Below are 14,653 nucleotides of genomic sequence, written 5' to 3'. Positions count from 1 at the left end.
AACCCCAACGCCGGCCCCGAGTCCTCATTTCCGCGCCTGCCCTGCCCCCCTTTCCCCCCCATTGGGGCCCCCTCCTCCCTGTTACTTTTTGGTCTTTTTTTTGGTTTGTTTTTCTTTTTGTTTTGTTTTTTTTTCTATACAGTCCAGCTCCTGTATTTTTCAGTTCAGCTGCGGGCTCCTTCCTAAAGAGAATAAAGGTCACAAAGTGCTGTGTGGTATCTGGAGTGCTTTGAGCCTGCTGGGAATGATTCCCCCTGCCTTTTCCCCACCATTTTTACAGCATTAATCCCTTATTTAGGATCGCTGTCACTTTCAGTCCCCCTGTTTTCCCCCCCCCCCGTGCTCCAAGCACCGCAGGGCTGTGGGGGGATCCTACGGGCCTTTCACAACACCCCCGGCGCTTTACGGCATTGAGCTTCACGGCACCCCGCGGCGCTTTACGGCATTGCGCCTCAGGACGCCCGGCGGCGCTTAATTGTCCGGCGCCTCGGGACACCCGGCGGTGATTTTACGGCCTTGCGCCTCACGACACCCGGAGGCGCTTTACGGCCGGCGGCGCTTTACGGCCGCGGCCCGGTCGTGGCTGGCGGCGGTGGCGCTTTGCGGCCGGAGCGCGATGAGTTTTTACGACGCCTTCCGCGGTTTCTTCGGCTTCCCGGGGCGCGGCAGGTACCGGCCTCGGCCCCGTCACCCCACCCCCGCTACTTCCCGTTATCTCCCCGGTATCCCGCTGTGAGCGCCGCGTTCCGCAGGCCCCGGGACCCGCTGTTCGGAGCGCCGTGGGACGAGGAGGAGGAGGAGGAGGAGGAAGCCGAGGCCCCCCCTGGGCCGCGCCCCCCCGATGATTTCGCCTTCGGCTTCGGCTTCAGCCCCGGCGGCGCCTTCGAGGAGCTGCTGCGGGACATGGGCGAGCTGCTGGGGGCCTTCGGGGGGGGCTGGGCCGGGCTGCCCCCGTCCTTCGGCGGGGAGCGGGATTGGGGGGGGCCCGGCGGAGCAGCCAGGCCCGGGCTGACCCCGGCGCTCCCCTCTGAGCCCCCCCTGCCCGGCCACGGCGCGGGGCGGCCGCTGCGCGACTCCATGCTGAAAGAGCCCGAGGGTCCGGCCCGGCAGTGGGAGCCGCGCCCGGCGGTGGGTGAGGAGGAACCGGGAGGGGGTGGTGGGGGGGAGGGGGGTTGGGTTGGTCCCCCGCAGGGCGCCGCTCACCGCCCCTCCTTTACCCTGCAGCTGGAGGAGCCCCCGCCGCCCTCCCCGGGACAAAAGGAGGACCGCGGTGGGTGCAGTCGGGGGGTGGGGGCTGGGCTTGGCCCCCCCCGACCGCGCTCTCACTGCTGCTCCCTGCAGACTTGGACTCCCAGGTGTCCTCGGCGGGGCTGGGCACCATCCTGCGGCCCCGGCAGCCGCGTTCCTACTTCCAGAGCGTCTCGGTCACCACAGTGACGCTCCCTGATGGAGTGAGTGCCGCCCGGAGCCGCGCGGTGTGGGAGGGCTGGGAGGGGCTGGGAGGATCCCAGAGCTCGTAGAGCCGCAGGACGGTCGGAAGGTTGGCTCGGGGTGGCCCTTAAAGATCACAGAGCCGTGGGATTGCCGTATGGTTGGGTTGGAAGGGATCCCCATCCCCACTCCTGCCGTGTGCCGGCTGCCCCTCAGCAGCTCAGCGTCCCAATGCCCCCTCCAGGAATGGGGTGCTCCCAGCTCTGGGTGGCAGTGCTGCATCACATCTGACCCAAATCCCCTCTCTGTTCATTTAAAGCCATTTCCCCTCTCCTGTCACTCGTACACAGTCACTCTCCTCCTGTTCCTAAGCCCCCTTTAAGTACCGGAAAGCTCTCCCTGCTGCCAGGATGCTGGGCCCCACTCACAGTGCATTTCCCTGCAGGCAGTGGAGGAGCGCCGCACGGTGCAGGACAGCCAGGGCCACCGTGAGACGACCATCACCCGCCGGAGGGGGGACCAGGCCTTCATCACCACCACCAAGGAGGACGGGCAGAGCAAAGACTACCGGGAGGAGGTGCTCAACATGGATGACAGTGAGTGGGGGGGGTCGAGGGGGGGGGGTCAGAGGGAAGCGCGTCTGTGCCCTGTGAACGAGCCCCCGTTGCTCTGCAGGGGAGCTGGCCCAGTTTGCAGGCACGTGGCCGCAGCGTGATGAGCTCCTCAGCCCTCCCCAGAGCTCCTCATCCCTGCTGGGCAGCTTCTTCCGCCGCTGGTTCTCCAGCTGGTAGCTGCTTGAGGAGCACGGGGCAGGGGCTGCCCTGCTGTGTGGGGGTGCGTGGCAGCCCCCTCTCATTGCCCCCCGGTCCTGCTGGGACGCAGGGGCTGGGATGGGGGCCGCCCCCCGCTTCGGCGCCCCGCTGCGTTGTGAGGGTGAAGCGTGCGTATGTGTACAGAGAAATAAAGTCTATTTATGCTAACGGCAGCGTGTGAGGCTCCTTGGGGGCCGGGACCCCCGTGGTGGGAGGTTGGGATCCCGCTGCGCTTCACGAGGGGAGCGCGTGTGCTCCCTGCCCTCCTTCCCCACCTTATCTCCCCAGTGCCACGTTAACGCCTCTCCTGGGTGCTCTCAAGGCCTGGGAGCCTTTCCAAAGGCTTTTCATTAGTGCTGCCTGCGGCCGTGGCCGGGCCAGGAGCTGGCAGGGAACAAGGGGCCTCCAGATGGGCACCTCCCACATCAGGATGTGGGGCAGGCAGGATTGTGTGGGCGAGGAGATCCTCCGGGATGGGTGGAAGCGGGGACGCAGCCGCTGCCCAGGGCCCCACGTGGGACTCTGGTCTCTGCCACGCGTCTCCCAACTGCAGCACGTGGCCCTGATTGGTTTAAAGTCTGAGTGTTATCACCCACCCCAGCCTGGGGCTCATAAAATCAGGCAGCGAAGCAGCCGGTGCCGCTGCTGCTGCCCGCGTTCTGCCGGTGCCATGGGCTACGTGTCCTTCGTGAGGAGGATCCGAGCGCTGCTCAGCATCCAGAACCAGCTGGCACGAGAGTGCCTGGCTGAGCTGCTGGCTGTCTTTGTGCTCATTGTGAGTGGGTTGGGGAGCTGTGCAGGGGGGGGGACCAGGGTGGAGGGAGCACAGAGCTGAGGTCCCACAGCCCTGCAGCTGTGCTGTGCCCACCGGGGGCTGCCTAGGGGTGGGGGGGCTGTGCTGGGACCGCAGTGACCCCAAATCTGCTCACCTCTGGCTTGGACCCACGCTGCGATTCACCACGGCCCAACTCACCCTTTGCTGCTGCTGCTGCTGCTGTTGCTTCTCTGTGATTCCGTGGTTCTGTGATGAGGCTGCGGGCGCTGCCACGTGTGTGCAGAGTCGGGCACTGCGTGCCTTCACATCTCCAGCCCTGTGTCAGCCAAAGGTTGGGCTCCATGGCCTTGGGACTGGAACCAGCAGCGGTGAACGTTGGCCAGCAGTGCCCCCCAGCCCTGAGGTTTCCCTGCAGCAGCATGTGACTCAGTTGCTGATAATTTCTTTTACTCATCACTGAGTACGTGAACAACGACACTAAATGCCTCCCTGCTGCCCCGGGCTGCACAGAGAGCTGGAGCCGGGCAGTGGGCGCCGGCAAAATCACGGAGACTGGAAGAGGCAGCAGAGCAGCTTTTGGCTCCGTGCTGCCCTGCGCCCATCCTGCAGAGGGACTCAGCTCTGGGGAGTGGGTGCTGAGTGGGGCAGAGCGTGGGGCTGGCTGCAGCCGTGTCCTTGTCCTGCAGCTGATCACGCTGGGCGGCGCAGCACAGATGATCACCAGCTCCGGGACCAAAGGGGACATCGTCACCTCCTCGCTGGCGGGCGCCCTGGCCGTCATGGTGGCCATCCACACGGCGGGGGGGGTCTCTGGTGAGGCTGGGGGCTCTGCAGCTCCACGGGGGGCTCTGCTCCGCACCCCCAGCACCGCTCCCAGCCCCTCTCCTGCCACACTGCAGGGGCTCACCTGAACCCGGCTTTCTCCCTCTCCATGTCCCTGCTGGGGCAGCTCCCGTGGTGGAAGTTTCCCATCTTTGTGGCCGTGCAGACCTTCGGGTCCTTCGTCGCTGCCGCAGCCGTCTATGCTCTGTATTACGGTACAAAGAGCCAGCAGTAGGGCTGTGGGGTGGGCACGCAGCCGGGGGGGCTCCGCTGCTGCACGGCTCTGCCCCGCAGATGCCATCTGGTCCTACAGCAACGGGACCCTCACCGTCTCCGGGCCGCGGGAGACGGCCTCCATCTTCGCCACATACCCCTCCGAGCACCTCTCCCTTCCCAATGGCTTCCTGGACCAGGTGGGTGCCGGCCTCAAGGCCCGACGGCCCCATATGGCTCCACACGGCCCCACGCTGAGGCCGTGCCGCTCGCAGGTTCTGGGCACGGCGGTGCTGATCGTGGGCATCCTGGCCATCACCGACACCCGCAACCGCGCCGTCCCGCGAGGCCTGGAGCCGCTGACCGTGGCGCTGCTGGTGCTCGCCATCGAGGTGTCCATGGGCTTCAACTGCGGCAGCCCCATGAACCCCGCACGGGACTTCGGCCCGCGGCTCTTCACGTTGGCAGCAGGATGGGGCACCGAGGTGTTCAGGTGGGTGCTGGGCCTGGGGCCGGGGGGCACCGTTTGGATGCTCCACACCCACGGTTCCGCTCGCAGCAGGGGCAGCTCGTGGTGGTGGGTGCCGGTGGTGGCCCCGCTGGTGGGGGCCGCGCTGGGCACGGGGCTCTATCAGCTCTTCGTGGCCTTCCACCACCCCGAGGAAGAGGAAGAGGAAGAGGACAGCGGGCGAGCACGCAGGCAAACCAAGCACTGACGGCGCCGAGCGCCGGGGATGAGCCGATTAAAGAGCCGAGCCGCCGCCACCGCGTGTCCATGCCGTGGGGCGGCGGGGCTGGGAGGGGGGGCTGGGGGCTGCTCCCCAACGCCTGAACATCTTTACCAGTGACATCGACGACGGAATCGAGTGCACCCTCAGCAAGTTTGCTGATGACACCGAGCTGAGCGGTGCGGTGGAAGGAAGGGATGCGATTCAGAGGGACCTCAACGGGCTGAAAGGTGGGGCTGGGTGAACCTGATGAGGTTCAACACAGCGAAGTGCAGAGTTCGGCACTTGGACCGGAGGAATGCCAGGCATCCATACAGACTGGTTGAGAGCAGCCCTGCACAGAAGGACCTGGGGGTCCCCAGGGGTGAAAAGCTGAACGGGAGCCAGCAGGGTGTGATTGCAGCTGAGAAAGCAAACGGGATCCTGGGCACCATCAGCAGAGGGGGGGCAGCAGGGCCAGGGAGGCGATGGTCCCTCTGTGCTCTGCTCTCTGAGGCCCCGTCTGCAGCACTGCGTCCAGGGCTGGGGGCTCCCAGACAAGACAGGGAGCTGTGGGAGAGGAGCCAGAGGAGCCGCAGGGATGAGCAGGGGCTGCAGCAGCTCCGTGCAAAGCCAGGCTGAGGGAGCTGGGCTCGTTCAGCATGGAGAAGAGGAGCTGGGGCTGAGCTGAGTGCAGCTCTTGGGCAGGGGAGATGAGAGCAGGCCAGGGAAGGGCTGGAAGCAGAGGGAGGGCAGCTGGAGGCTGGGGGTCAGGGAAGTTGTGTGCTGGGAGAGCGGTGAGGGGCTGAACAGCTGCCCAGAGAGGCTGCGATGCCCCGTCCATCCCTGGAGGGGTTGGAGGCCAGGCTGGATGGGGCCCTGGGCAGCCTGGGCTGCTGTGAGACGTGGGCAGGTCGGTGGCTTTGCAGGCGCTGTGGGGTCGGAGCTTTGGGACCCCTGAGCTCCCTCCCAACCCAAACCATGCCGTGATTCTACGACCGCCCTCCGCATCACTTCCGCCGCCGTCCGCCCACCGCCGCGGCCATGGGGCGCTGAGGCGGCGGCTGTGGGGGCCGCAGCGGCCCCGGCCCCGCTCCCATGGGCTGCGCGGCCCGCGGGGCTGCAGGTGAGGGCGGGCCCGCTAGGCCGCGCTGGGCCCGCTAGGCCGCGCTAGGCCGCGCTGGGCCCGGGACGGCCGTTGTCACGGCAACGCGGCGGATCCCGCAGCGGCGGGGCGGGGCGGGGCGGGGCGGAGCGGGCCCGGGGCAGCAGCGGCTGCGGCCCTGCGGGATGGCGCCGGCGGGGCGCGTCCCGGGCCCGGAGCCATGACGGTGCCCCGGGAGATGCCCGAGAAGTGGCCGCGGGTCCGGGGACCGGGGGGAGCCGGTGGGTGCGGGGCGGGAGGGAGCCGGGCCTGGGGATGCGGGGGGTGGGGAGGCACTTTGGGGGTCTCAGGGTGCACAGGGAAAGAGCGGGGTTTTGGGGTCGGTGGGGACCCAGGGGTCGGTGGGGTGGGGAGTCAGTGGGGCTGGGGCCGGGGGGACCTGGGGGGTCAGTGGGGCTGGGGGGCACTCGGGGGGTTGGTGGGACTGGGGCTGGCGGTGACCCGGGGAGTCGGTGGTGTTGTGAGGACCTGAGGGATCGGCGTGGCTGGGGGTCGTTGGGGCTGGGGGGACCCGGGGGGTCGGTGGGGTTGGGGATCGGTGGGGCTGGGGGGACCTCGGGGGTCGGTGGGGTTGGGGATCGGTGGGGCTGGGGGGACCTCGGGGGTCGGTGGGGTTGGGGATCGGTGGGACTGGGGGTGGGGGGGCTGACGGCGCTGTGTTGCAGAGGAGGAGCGCCGGGTGCGCGCCAACGCACGGGAGTACAACGAGAAGTTCCAGTATGCGGTGAGTGGAGACCCCCCCCATCCTCCACCCCAACTCTCCTCGCTGACCCCGGGGGGGTCGGGGGGCTCAGGGGGGTTTGATGCCCGGTGAGGGGGTCACGGCTGCAAGGATCTGCGTGTCCCTGTGTGCAGCACTGAGCTGCGGGGATGGGGGACAAGCTGTACTCCTGCGGAGTCCTCCAACAGACCCCAATCCCCGCTCTGCCGGCCCCGGAGCAGCGCTGCGATGGTTCTGGTTAATTAACGGGCTTCCGGAGCGGCTGGGGGAGGGGCAGCGCTCACCTTGCCCACCCCCCCCTTCCCCTCTGTGGAGGTTATTGCTGCTGCTCTGCTTCAGGCCTGGCCGCCGCACTGCCTGCAGGCTCCTGGCTTTGGAGGTGTGGGGATGTGGCTGCAGGAACGGTGTGAGGATGGGCAGCAGCTCAGGCCAGCCCTGCCCTGGAGCAGTGCTGGAACTGCAGCGCCTCGGCTCATCCTGACCCCCCCCATCACCCATTCCATCCCCAGAACAACTGCATCAAGACCTCCAAATACAACATCGTCACCTTCCTGCCTGTCAACCTCTTCGAGCAGTTCCAGGAAGTGGCCAACACCTATTTCCTTTTCCTCCTCATTCTGCAGGTGAGTTGTAGGGGGCCGGGGGAGGTGGGGCAGCGTCCTGCCTCAGGGTTAGCAGTACGCTTTGGGGCCGTCCATCTCCCCCTAACCCCCCATTGCCGTCCGCAGCTGATCCCGCAGATCTCCTCACTCTCATGGTTCACCACCATCGTGCCTTTGGTTCTCGTCTTGACCATCACGGCCGTCAAAGATGCCACCGACGACTACGTGAGTGCTCCCCTCAGCGCTGTCAGCTGTGGGCTGGGGGTGGACGTGGGACCCCAGCCCCCTCATGGCTGACCCCACCACCCCTTCCCCCGTGCCCAGTTCCGCCATAAGAGCGACAACCAGGTGAACAACCGGCAGTCTCAGGTGCTGATCGGCGGAGTGTGAGTGTCACAGGGAGGAGGGACGTGGTGTGGCCTCGGGGCAACGTGGCTCTGTGTCACACCGTCCCTCTGCAGCCTTCGTCAGGAGCAGTGGATGAACGTCCGCGTTGGGGACATCATCAAGCTGGAGAACAACCAGTTTGTGGCGGTGAGTTTGGTGCTGAGATGAGCACGGTGCTGCCTGGGGATACGGACTGCTGTCACCTCCTGGGCTTCCGTCCGAGGCTGGAAGTTGGGCAGCAGAAGTTGGGCTGTGGGGATTTGTGAGCTCTTGGGGTGATGATGTCTGACAGGGCGTCTTGCTGGCCCCAGAGCTGCAGCGTGGGGTGGGGGGATTCCCTGGGGGAGGCAGAGGGGAGCTCAGCGCCCACACAGCCTTCAGCACGTCTCTCCTGCAGGCTGACCTCCTCCTCCTCTGCAGCAGCGAGCCCCATGGGCTGTGCTATGTAGAGACCGCCGAGCTGGATGGGTAGGTGCTGTCCTCAGCCTTGGTGAGAAGGAAAACGGGCCGTGAGCTGCTCTGCCGGGCTGGTGCTCACCCCACGCCGTGCTCCTTCCTGCAGAGAAACCAACATGAAGGTGCGACAGGCCACCCCCGTCACCTCAGAGCTGGCAGATATCAGCACACTGGCACGATTCGATGGTGAGCACCCAAAAACTGTCCTCTGTGATGGGGCGGCCTTTGGGGTTCTTCCTCTGGCACCTGGCTTGGGTTTGGTTTGGAGAGACCGGGGCTGTCTGTGGGGTGCTGTGGTTCTGGGGTGCAAATGGGTCTGCAGAGCAACTGGGGCAGGGTGGGGGATGGAGGTGGGAGCAGCTGGGACAGAGCAGGGGGTGGAACTGGGAGCAGCTGGGATGGGGCTGGGGATGGAGATGGGAGTAACTGAGATGGAGCTGAGAGCAGCTGGGACAGGGCTGGGGATGGGGCTGGGAGTGACTGAGATGGAGCTGGGAATGGGGCTGGGAGCATCTGGGACAGAGCAGGGGGTGGAACTGGAAGCAGCTGGGATGGGGACTGGGGATGGAGCTGGGAGCAGCTGAGACAGGGCTGGGGATGGAGCTGGGAGTGACTGAGATGGGGCTGGGAGCAGCTGGGACAGAGCAGGGGGTGGAACTGGGAGCAGCTGGGATGGGGCTGGGGACGGAGCTGGGAGTGACTGAGATGGGGCTGGGAATGGGGCTGGGAGCATCTGGGACAGGGCAGGGGATGGAACTGGAAGCAGCTGGGATGGGGACTGGGGATGGAGCTGGGAGCAGCTGAGACAGGGCTGGGGATGGAGCTGGGAGTGACTGAGATGGGGCTGGGAGCAGCTGGGACAGAGCAGGGGGTGGAACTGGGAGCAGCTGGGACAGGGCTGAGGATGGAGCTGGGAGCCAGCGGGACGGAGCTGGACAGATGCATGAGCTCAGCTGAGGTGTCCTCTGTGCCCAGGCGAGGTGATCTGCGAGCCCCCCAACAACAAGCTGGACAAGTTTGGCGGGACGCTGTACTGGAAGGAGAACAAATACCCCCTGAGCAACCAGAACATGCTGCTGCGGGGCTGCGTGCTGCGCAACACCGAGTGGTGCTTCGGCCTCGTCGTCTTCGCAGGTGGGCTGTGAGGCCGGGCAGCGCCGCGCTGCAGGGCTGGGGGCTCTGCTGACATCCTCCCTCTGCCCCAGGGCCGGACACGAAGCTGATGCAGAACAGCGGGCGGACCAAATTCAAACGGACGAGCATCGACCGGCTGATGAACACCCTGGTGCTCTGGGTGCGTGGAATGCAGCTGTGGGGGAGCGCGCGGCCGTGGGGCTGGGGCTCACGTCCCGGTCCTGTCTGCAGATCTTTGGGTTCCTGGTGTGCATGGGGGTGATCCTGGCCATCGGCAACGCCATCTGGGAGCACGAGGTGGGCGTCTGCTTCCAGATCTACCTGCCCTGGGACGAGGGGGTGCACAGCGCCGTCTTCTCCGGCTTCCTCTCCTTCTGGTCCTACATCATCATCCTCAACACCGTGGTGCCCATCTCGCTCTACGTGAGGTAGGGGCAGGGCTGTGGGGATGGGCTGAGGGATGTGAGGGGGGTGGGCTCTGCTAGCAGGGGGTCCTGTGGAGAGGGGAGGAGGAGATGGGGACCCCGGGGCAGGGCTGTGTGCGGGGTGGGCAGGGGCTGCTCTGCTGGAGATGGGCTGCGTCTGCCCTGGGGTTCTCCTTGGTTCTCCAAGGCCTGAGACCCAGAGGGTCAGTGGCCCCCTCCCCCCCGGCTGCATCTGTCTGGCTGCTCCTGTCTCCCTGCCCTGGCTGCACGCTGGTTATTTTGCTCTGCCCTCCCGCAGCTCCCAGGCTCCTGCACTGTCCCCTTCTCTCTCTCTTTTAATTTCTCTCTCTTTTCGTTCCCCAGCATGGGTTCTGTCACCCTTAGCCCCGAGGTAAGAACGTATCACCCCCACCCCTCCCACTGGCTCGTTGCTGTCTTCCCTGGGGGCTGGGGGGGCGGTTTGGGGGTGCGCAGGTGTGCGAGATGCCCGGGTAGCCCTGCAGTCCCAGCCCTGCAGTCCCAGCCCCGCATCCTGAGCCGTGGTGGTGGCTGTTGGCAGGAGTGGATGTGAGCTCAGCTCTGGGGAAGGGCGCGGGGCAGCGGGTGCCGGGGAGCCCCGGGTGCCAGGGGTGTGCGTGGGGGGGGTGTGCGTGTCCCCTCGCTGTCTCAGCGCTGTGTTGCTCTGCCCGCTGACCCCCATCCCCCCTCCCCCTGCAGTGTGGAGGTGATCCGCCTCGGGCACAGCTACTTCATCAACTGGGACAAGAAGATGTACTGTGCCAAGCGCCGGACGCCGGCTGAGGCACGGACCACCACCCTGAACGAGGAGCTGGGGCAGGTGGAGTACATCTTCTCCGACAAGACCGGCACCCTCACCCAGAACATCATGGTCTTCAGCAAGTGCTCCGTGAATGGGCACAGCTACGGTGAGCACCGGGGGAGCACCGGGGTGTAGGTGTGGGTGCCCCACCGCCTTTCCTGCCTTGGGGTATCTGTCTGCTCCTCCCGGAGCACTTGGAGAGGTTTGGGAGGGAACCAGCTCAGCTCTGTGGGGCTGCGCTGCCCCTCGGCAGCGCTGTGTGTGTGTGGCAGCAGGCCTGCGGCGCTCGGCCCCATGGTTCACCCCACGTCCCTTTTGCAGGCGACGCGCAGGACGTGCTGGGTCCTAAAGTGGAGCTGGGAGAGGTGAGGGCGCTGCGCCCAGCCCTGGGCTGCGGGTTGCTGCGTGCCATGGGGTGACCCCTCCTCGGTCCCCGCCAGAGGCCGGAGCCCGTTGACTTCTCCTTCAACCCGCTGGCGGATCCGGGATTCCAGTTCTGGGACCCCAACCTGCTGGAGGCCGTCCAGCTGGGGGATCCCCACGTGCACGAATTCTTCCGCCTGCTCTCGCTCTGCCACACCGTCATGTCCGAGGAGAAGAGCGAAGGTGGGTGAGGAGGGCAGGGCTGCCCACACGGCACGGGAGGCGGCACTGAGCCCCTGCTGTCCCCCGTCCTCAGGGGAGCTGTACTACAAGGCGCAGTCCCCAGACGAGGGGGCATTGGTCACAGCTGCCAGGAATTTTGGCTTCGTGTTCCGGTCCCGCACGCCCAAAACCATCACGGTGCACGAGCTGGGCCGAGCCGTCACCTACCAGCTGCTGGCCATCCTGGACTTCAACAACATCCGCAAACGCATGTCTGTCATCGGTGAGAGGCAGGGCTGGGGAGTTTGGGGGCGGGCTGAAGTGGGGCTGGGCGGCTCGGGCTCAGCCTGGTGCTGGGAAACAGCCCCCCATGGTGTGGAGATACCGCAGGGATGCGGTCGGGGCTCGGAGGAGGCTCTGCTCCTGCAAACCCCTGAGCCTGGCAGCCTGTCCCCCCCTTCCCGCAGTGCGCAGCCCTGAGGGCAAAATCCGGCTGTACTGCAAAGGCGCCGACACCATCCTGCTGGAGCGCCTGCACCCCTCCAACCAGGACCTGAGCAACGTCACCACGGACCACCTGAACGTGAGTGGGGCTGGGGGGCTGCGTCCCGTGGGGGTCGAGGTGTGGGGAAGCCGTTTGGGGTCTGACCGTGCCCAGCTGTGGCTGCTTGCAGGAATACGCCGGCGAGGGGCTGCGCACGCTGGTGTTGGCCTGCAAGGACCTGGAGGAGAGCTACTATGAGGACTGGGCTGAACGGCTGCGCCGTGCCAGCGGAGCTCCTGAGGCCCGCGAGGATCGCCTGGCCCGGCTCTACGACGAGGTGGAGCATAACATGACGGTGTGTGGGCTGGGGATGTGGGGAGGGGGAGGCTGAGGGCAGCCTGTGCTGAGCCCCCCACCTGCGCCGGTCCCGCAGCTGCTTGGAGCCACAGCCATCGAGGACAAACTGCAGCAGGGCGTCCCCGAAACCATCGCCATCCTGACGCTGGCCAACATCAAGATCTGGGTGCTGACGGGGGACAAGCAGGGTGAGGCACGGCGCTGCTGGAACACGGGGGTGTTCGTGAGCCGGGTCCCATCTGTGAGGGCAGGGATGGGGGGCACACGTTTCCCCCTCTGCTCAGCCCCAGGTTCCCCTTCCGCAGAAACAGCGGTGAACATCGGCTACTCCTGCAAGATGCTGACAGATGACATGACCGAGGTGTTCGTGGTCACGGGCCACACCGTGCTGGAGGTGCGCGAGGAGCTCAGGTGAGGACGGAGGTGTGGGGCTGTGCCCCACAGCTGGGGGTGCTCGAGTGCTCTGAGCAGATCCCCCTGACCCCCCCTGGGCTCCCTCCTCAGGAAAGCCCGGGAGAAGATGATGGATGGATCGCGCTCCATGGGCAACGGCTTCTCCTACCAGGAGAAACTCTCCTCTTCAAAGCTCACCTCCGTGCTGGAAGCCATCGCAGGCGAATACGCTCTGGTCATCAACGGGCACAGCCTGGTAGGGAGCACAAGCTGGCCGCGGCGCCCTGCCTGCTGCGGCTCTGATCGCCCTTTAACTGCGGGTCTGCTGCCCCCCTGGCTGTGGGTCCAAACCTCACCCGGCCCCACGCTCCCCTGCCAGGCCCACGCGCTGGAGGCAGACATGGAGGTGGAGTTCCTGGAGACGGCGTGCGCCTGCAAGGCCGTGATCTGCTGCCGTGTGACGCCCCTGCAGAAGGCACAGGTGGTGGAGCTGGTCAAGAAGTACAAGAAGGCGGTGACTTTGGCCATCGGGGACGGGGCCAACGACGTCAGCATGATCAAAAGTGAGTTGTGGGGCCCGGGATTGGGCCGGGTCCCTCCTGCTGCTGTCCCATCCCCTCGGGGGTGTCGCCCTGTGCCGCTCACCCTGTGCCCCTCTTCTGCAGCCGCGCACATCGGGGTGGGGCATCAGCGGGCAGGAGGGCATCCAAGCAGTGCTGGCCTCCGACTACTCCTTCTCACAGTTCAAGTTCCTGCAGCGCCTGCTCCTGGTGCACGGGGCGCTGGTCCTACCTACGCATGTGCAAATTCCTCTGCTACTTCTTCTACAAGAACTTCGCCTTCACCATGGTCCACTTCTGGTTCGGCTTTTTCTGCGGCTTCTCAGCTCAGGTGAGCGTGCCCCCCTGTCCCTGTGCCCCCCCGTCCCTGTGCCCCCGTCCCTGTGCCCCCGTCCCTGTGCCCCCCCGTCCCTGTGCCCCCCATCCCTGTGCCCTCCATCCTGTGCCCCCCGTCCCTGTGCCCCCCCATCCCTGTGCCCCCCATCCCACACCTCCGTGTCACCCCAGCTGCCCCGTGGTGGCAGCAGCACGCGCTGCTCGGGGTCCCATGGGGCCGTGAGGGGGCACTGGGGGGGTTTGGGCGCTGGCTCTGAGCCCCGCGTGCTCCGCAGACGGTGTACGATCAGTACTTCATCACGCTCTACAACATCGTCTACACCTCGCTGCCTGTGCTGGCCATGGGGGTCTTGATCAGGTAGGGTGAGCCCGGGGGGGGTCTCTGGATGCCGTCCTTGTCCCTCTGCTGGCGCTGTCGGGCCGGCTCAACCCTGGCACACGGCACTGAAGGAGGTGCCAGCGTGCCACGTGCCCCCAGGACGTGCCGGAGCAGCGGAGCATGGAATACCCCAAGCTGTACGAGCCCGGCCAGCTCAACCTGCTCTTCAACAAGCGTGAGTTCTTCATCTGCATCGCCCAGGGCATCTACACCTCCGTGCTCATGTTCTTCATCCCCTACGGCGTCTTCGCCGACGCCACGCGTGACGACGGGGCGCAGCTGGCCGACTATCAGTCCTTCGCCGTCACCGTCGCCACCTCCCTCGTCATCGTCGTCAGCGTGCAGGTTGGGTCTGTCCCCCCCTCCCTCAGCCCACCAGTCAGAGCCCCCCGTGGCCACCCCCTGACTCTGCCTCCTCCTCCTCCTCCTCCTCCCCCAGATCGGCTTGGACACGGGTTTCTGGACGGCCATCAACCACTTCTTCATCTGGGGCAGCCTGGCCGCCTACTTCGCCATTCTCTTCGCCATGCACAGCGACGGCCTCTTCCAGATGTTCCCCAATCAGTTCCGCTTTGTGGGTGAGCGCTCCTCCCTTCTCAGCGCCCCCCACACGCTGCTCTGTGTGGCCCTGGGGCTGAAAGCTGCCTCACGACCCCCCCCTCCTCTCTACTTCTCCCCCCCTCCTCCCCCAGGCAACGCACAGAACACGTTGGCGCAGCCCACGGTCTGGCTGACCATCGCTCTCACCACCGTGGTGTGCATCATGCCCGTCGTGGCCTTCCGCTTCCTCAAGCTGGACCTGAAGCCTGAACTCTCAGACACGGTACGGCCGTGGGGTGGGGGCTGCGCTGTGCCCCTCACCCCGTTCCCTCACCCCATTTCCTACCCCGTTCCCTCACCCCTTTCCCTCACCCCATTCCCTCCCCCCATTTCCTCACCCCATTCATCCCGTTTCCTCCCCCCATTCCCTCACCCCGTTCCCTCACCCCATTCATCCCATTCCCTCCCCCCATTCCTCCCCCCCATTTCCTCACCCCCTTTCCTCACCCCCATTTCCTCACCCCATTCCCTCACCCCATTCATCCATCC

The 14,653-nt window shown here is 66.2% G+C and overlaps 5 protein-coding genes across 5 annotated transcripts in view; 4 read left to right on the top strand and 1 right to left on the bottom strand.

The window, feature by feature from the left end:
• Nucleotides 1-803, bottom strand: part of LOC306956401 (protein C1orf43 homolog) — a gene marked incomplete at both ends in the record, with an annotated part of 28,262 nt that extends 27,459 nt beyond the window's left edge. Inside the window, one exon of the mRNA XM_079551015.1 lies at nt 787-803. The remainder of the gene's footprint in view (nt 1-786) is intronic.
• Nucleotides 617-2,369, top strand: HAX1 (HCLS1 associated protein X-1; the record flags this gene model as incomplete). The annotated part of the gene is made up of 6 exons (XM_079551013.1): nt 617-669; nt 753-1,128; nt 1,225-1,270; nt 1,342-1,451; nt 1,877-2,027; nt 2,107-2,369. 6 exons carry the CDS (start codon nt 617-619, stop codon nt 2,220-2,222), a joined length of 852 nt encoding a protein of 283 aa, XP_079407139.1. The 3' UTR covers nt 2,223-2,369.
• A 544-nt stretch (nt 2,370-2,913) lies between these two features.
• AQP10 (aquaporin 10) lies at nt 2,914-4,769 on the top strand (the record flags this gene model as incomplete). The annotated part of the gene is made up of 6 exons (XM_079550991.1): nt 2,914-3,018; nt 3,705-3,831; nt 3,918-4,055; nt 4,135-4,253; nt 4,329-4,546; nt 4,613-4,769. 6 exons carry the CDS (start codon nt 2,914-2,916, stop codon nt 4,767-4,769), a joined length of 864 nt encoding a protein of 287 aa, XP_079407117.1.
• A 1,316-nt stretch (nt 4,770-6,085) lies between these two features.
• On the top strand, nt 6,086-9,657 carry LOC306956388 (phospholipid-transporting ATPase ID-like; the record flags this gene model as incomplete). Its single annotated transcript, XM_079550990.1, has 11 exons — nt 6,086-6,146; nt 6,591-6,649; nt 7,156-7,269; nt 7,375-7,473; nt 7,573-7,634; nt 7,710-7,782; nt 8,033-8,103; nt 8,198-8,277; nt 9,067-9,225; nt 9,297-9,385; nt 9,457-9,657. The coding sequence occupies 11 exons, from the start codon at nt 6,086-6,088 to the stop codon at nt 9,655-9,657; spliced, it is 1,068 nt and encodes a 355-aa protein (XP_079407116.1).
• Nucleotides 9,658-10,133: 476 nt separating this feature from the next.
• LOC306956387 (phospholipid-transporting ATPase ID-like) overlaps nt 10,134-14,653 on the top strand; it is a gene marked incomplete at both ends in the record, with an annotated part of 5,231 nt that continues 711 nt past the window's right edge. The window contains 17 exons of the mRNA XM_079550989.1: nt 10,134-10,141; nt 10,368-10,576; nt 10,792-10,835; nt 10,911-11,076; nt 11,150-11,338; nt 11,523-11,638; nt 11,730-11,894; nt 11,973-12,084; nt 12,202-12,307; nt 12,401-12,545; nt 12,669-12,836; nt 12,955-13,074; nt 13,121-13,180; nt 13,461-13,543; nt 13,636-13,909; nt 14,004-14,142; nt 14,257-14,387. Coding sequence (XP_079407115.1) covers nt 10,134-10,141; nt 10,368-10,576; nt 10,792-10,835; nt 10,911-11,076; nt 11,150-11,338; nt 11,523-11,638; nt 11,730-11,894; nt 11,973-12,084; nt 12,202-12,307; nt 12,401-12,545; nt 12,669-12,836; nt 12,955-13,074; nt 13,121-13,180; nt 13,461-13,543; nt 13,636-13,909; nt 14,004-14,142; nt 14,257-14,387 — 2,235 coding nt within the window. The remainder of the gene's footprint in view (nt 10,142-10,367; nt 10,577-10,791; nt 10,836-10,910; nt 11,077-11,149; nt 11,339-11,522; nt 11,639-11,729; nt 11,895-11,972; nt 12,085-12,201; nt 12,308-12,400; nt 12,546-12,668; nt 12,837-12,954; nt 13,075-13,120; nt 13,181-13,460; nt 13,544-13,635; nt 13,910-14,003; nt 14,143-14,256; nt 14,388-14,653) is intronic.

This window comes from Tetrao urogallus (assembly GCF_951394365.1).
Source record: "Tetrao urogallus genome assembly, contig: SUPER_28_unloc_3, whole genome shotgun sequence".
NCBI classification, from domain to species: domain Eukaryota; kingdom Metazoa; phylum Chordata; class Aves; order Galliformes; family Phasianidae; genus Tetrao; species Tetrao urogallus.
The sequence above is the reverse complement of the archived record's forward strand: the minus strand, read 5'-3'. Positions and strand labels throughout refer to the sequence as shown.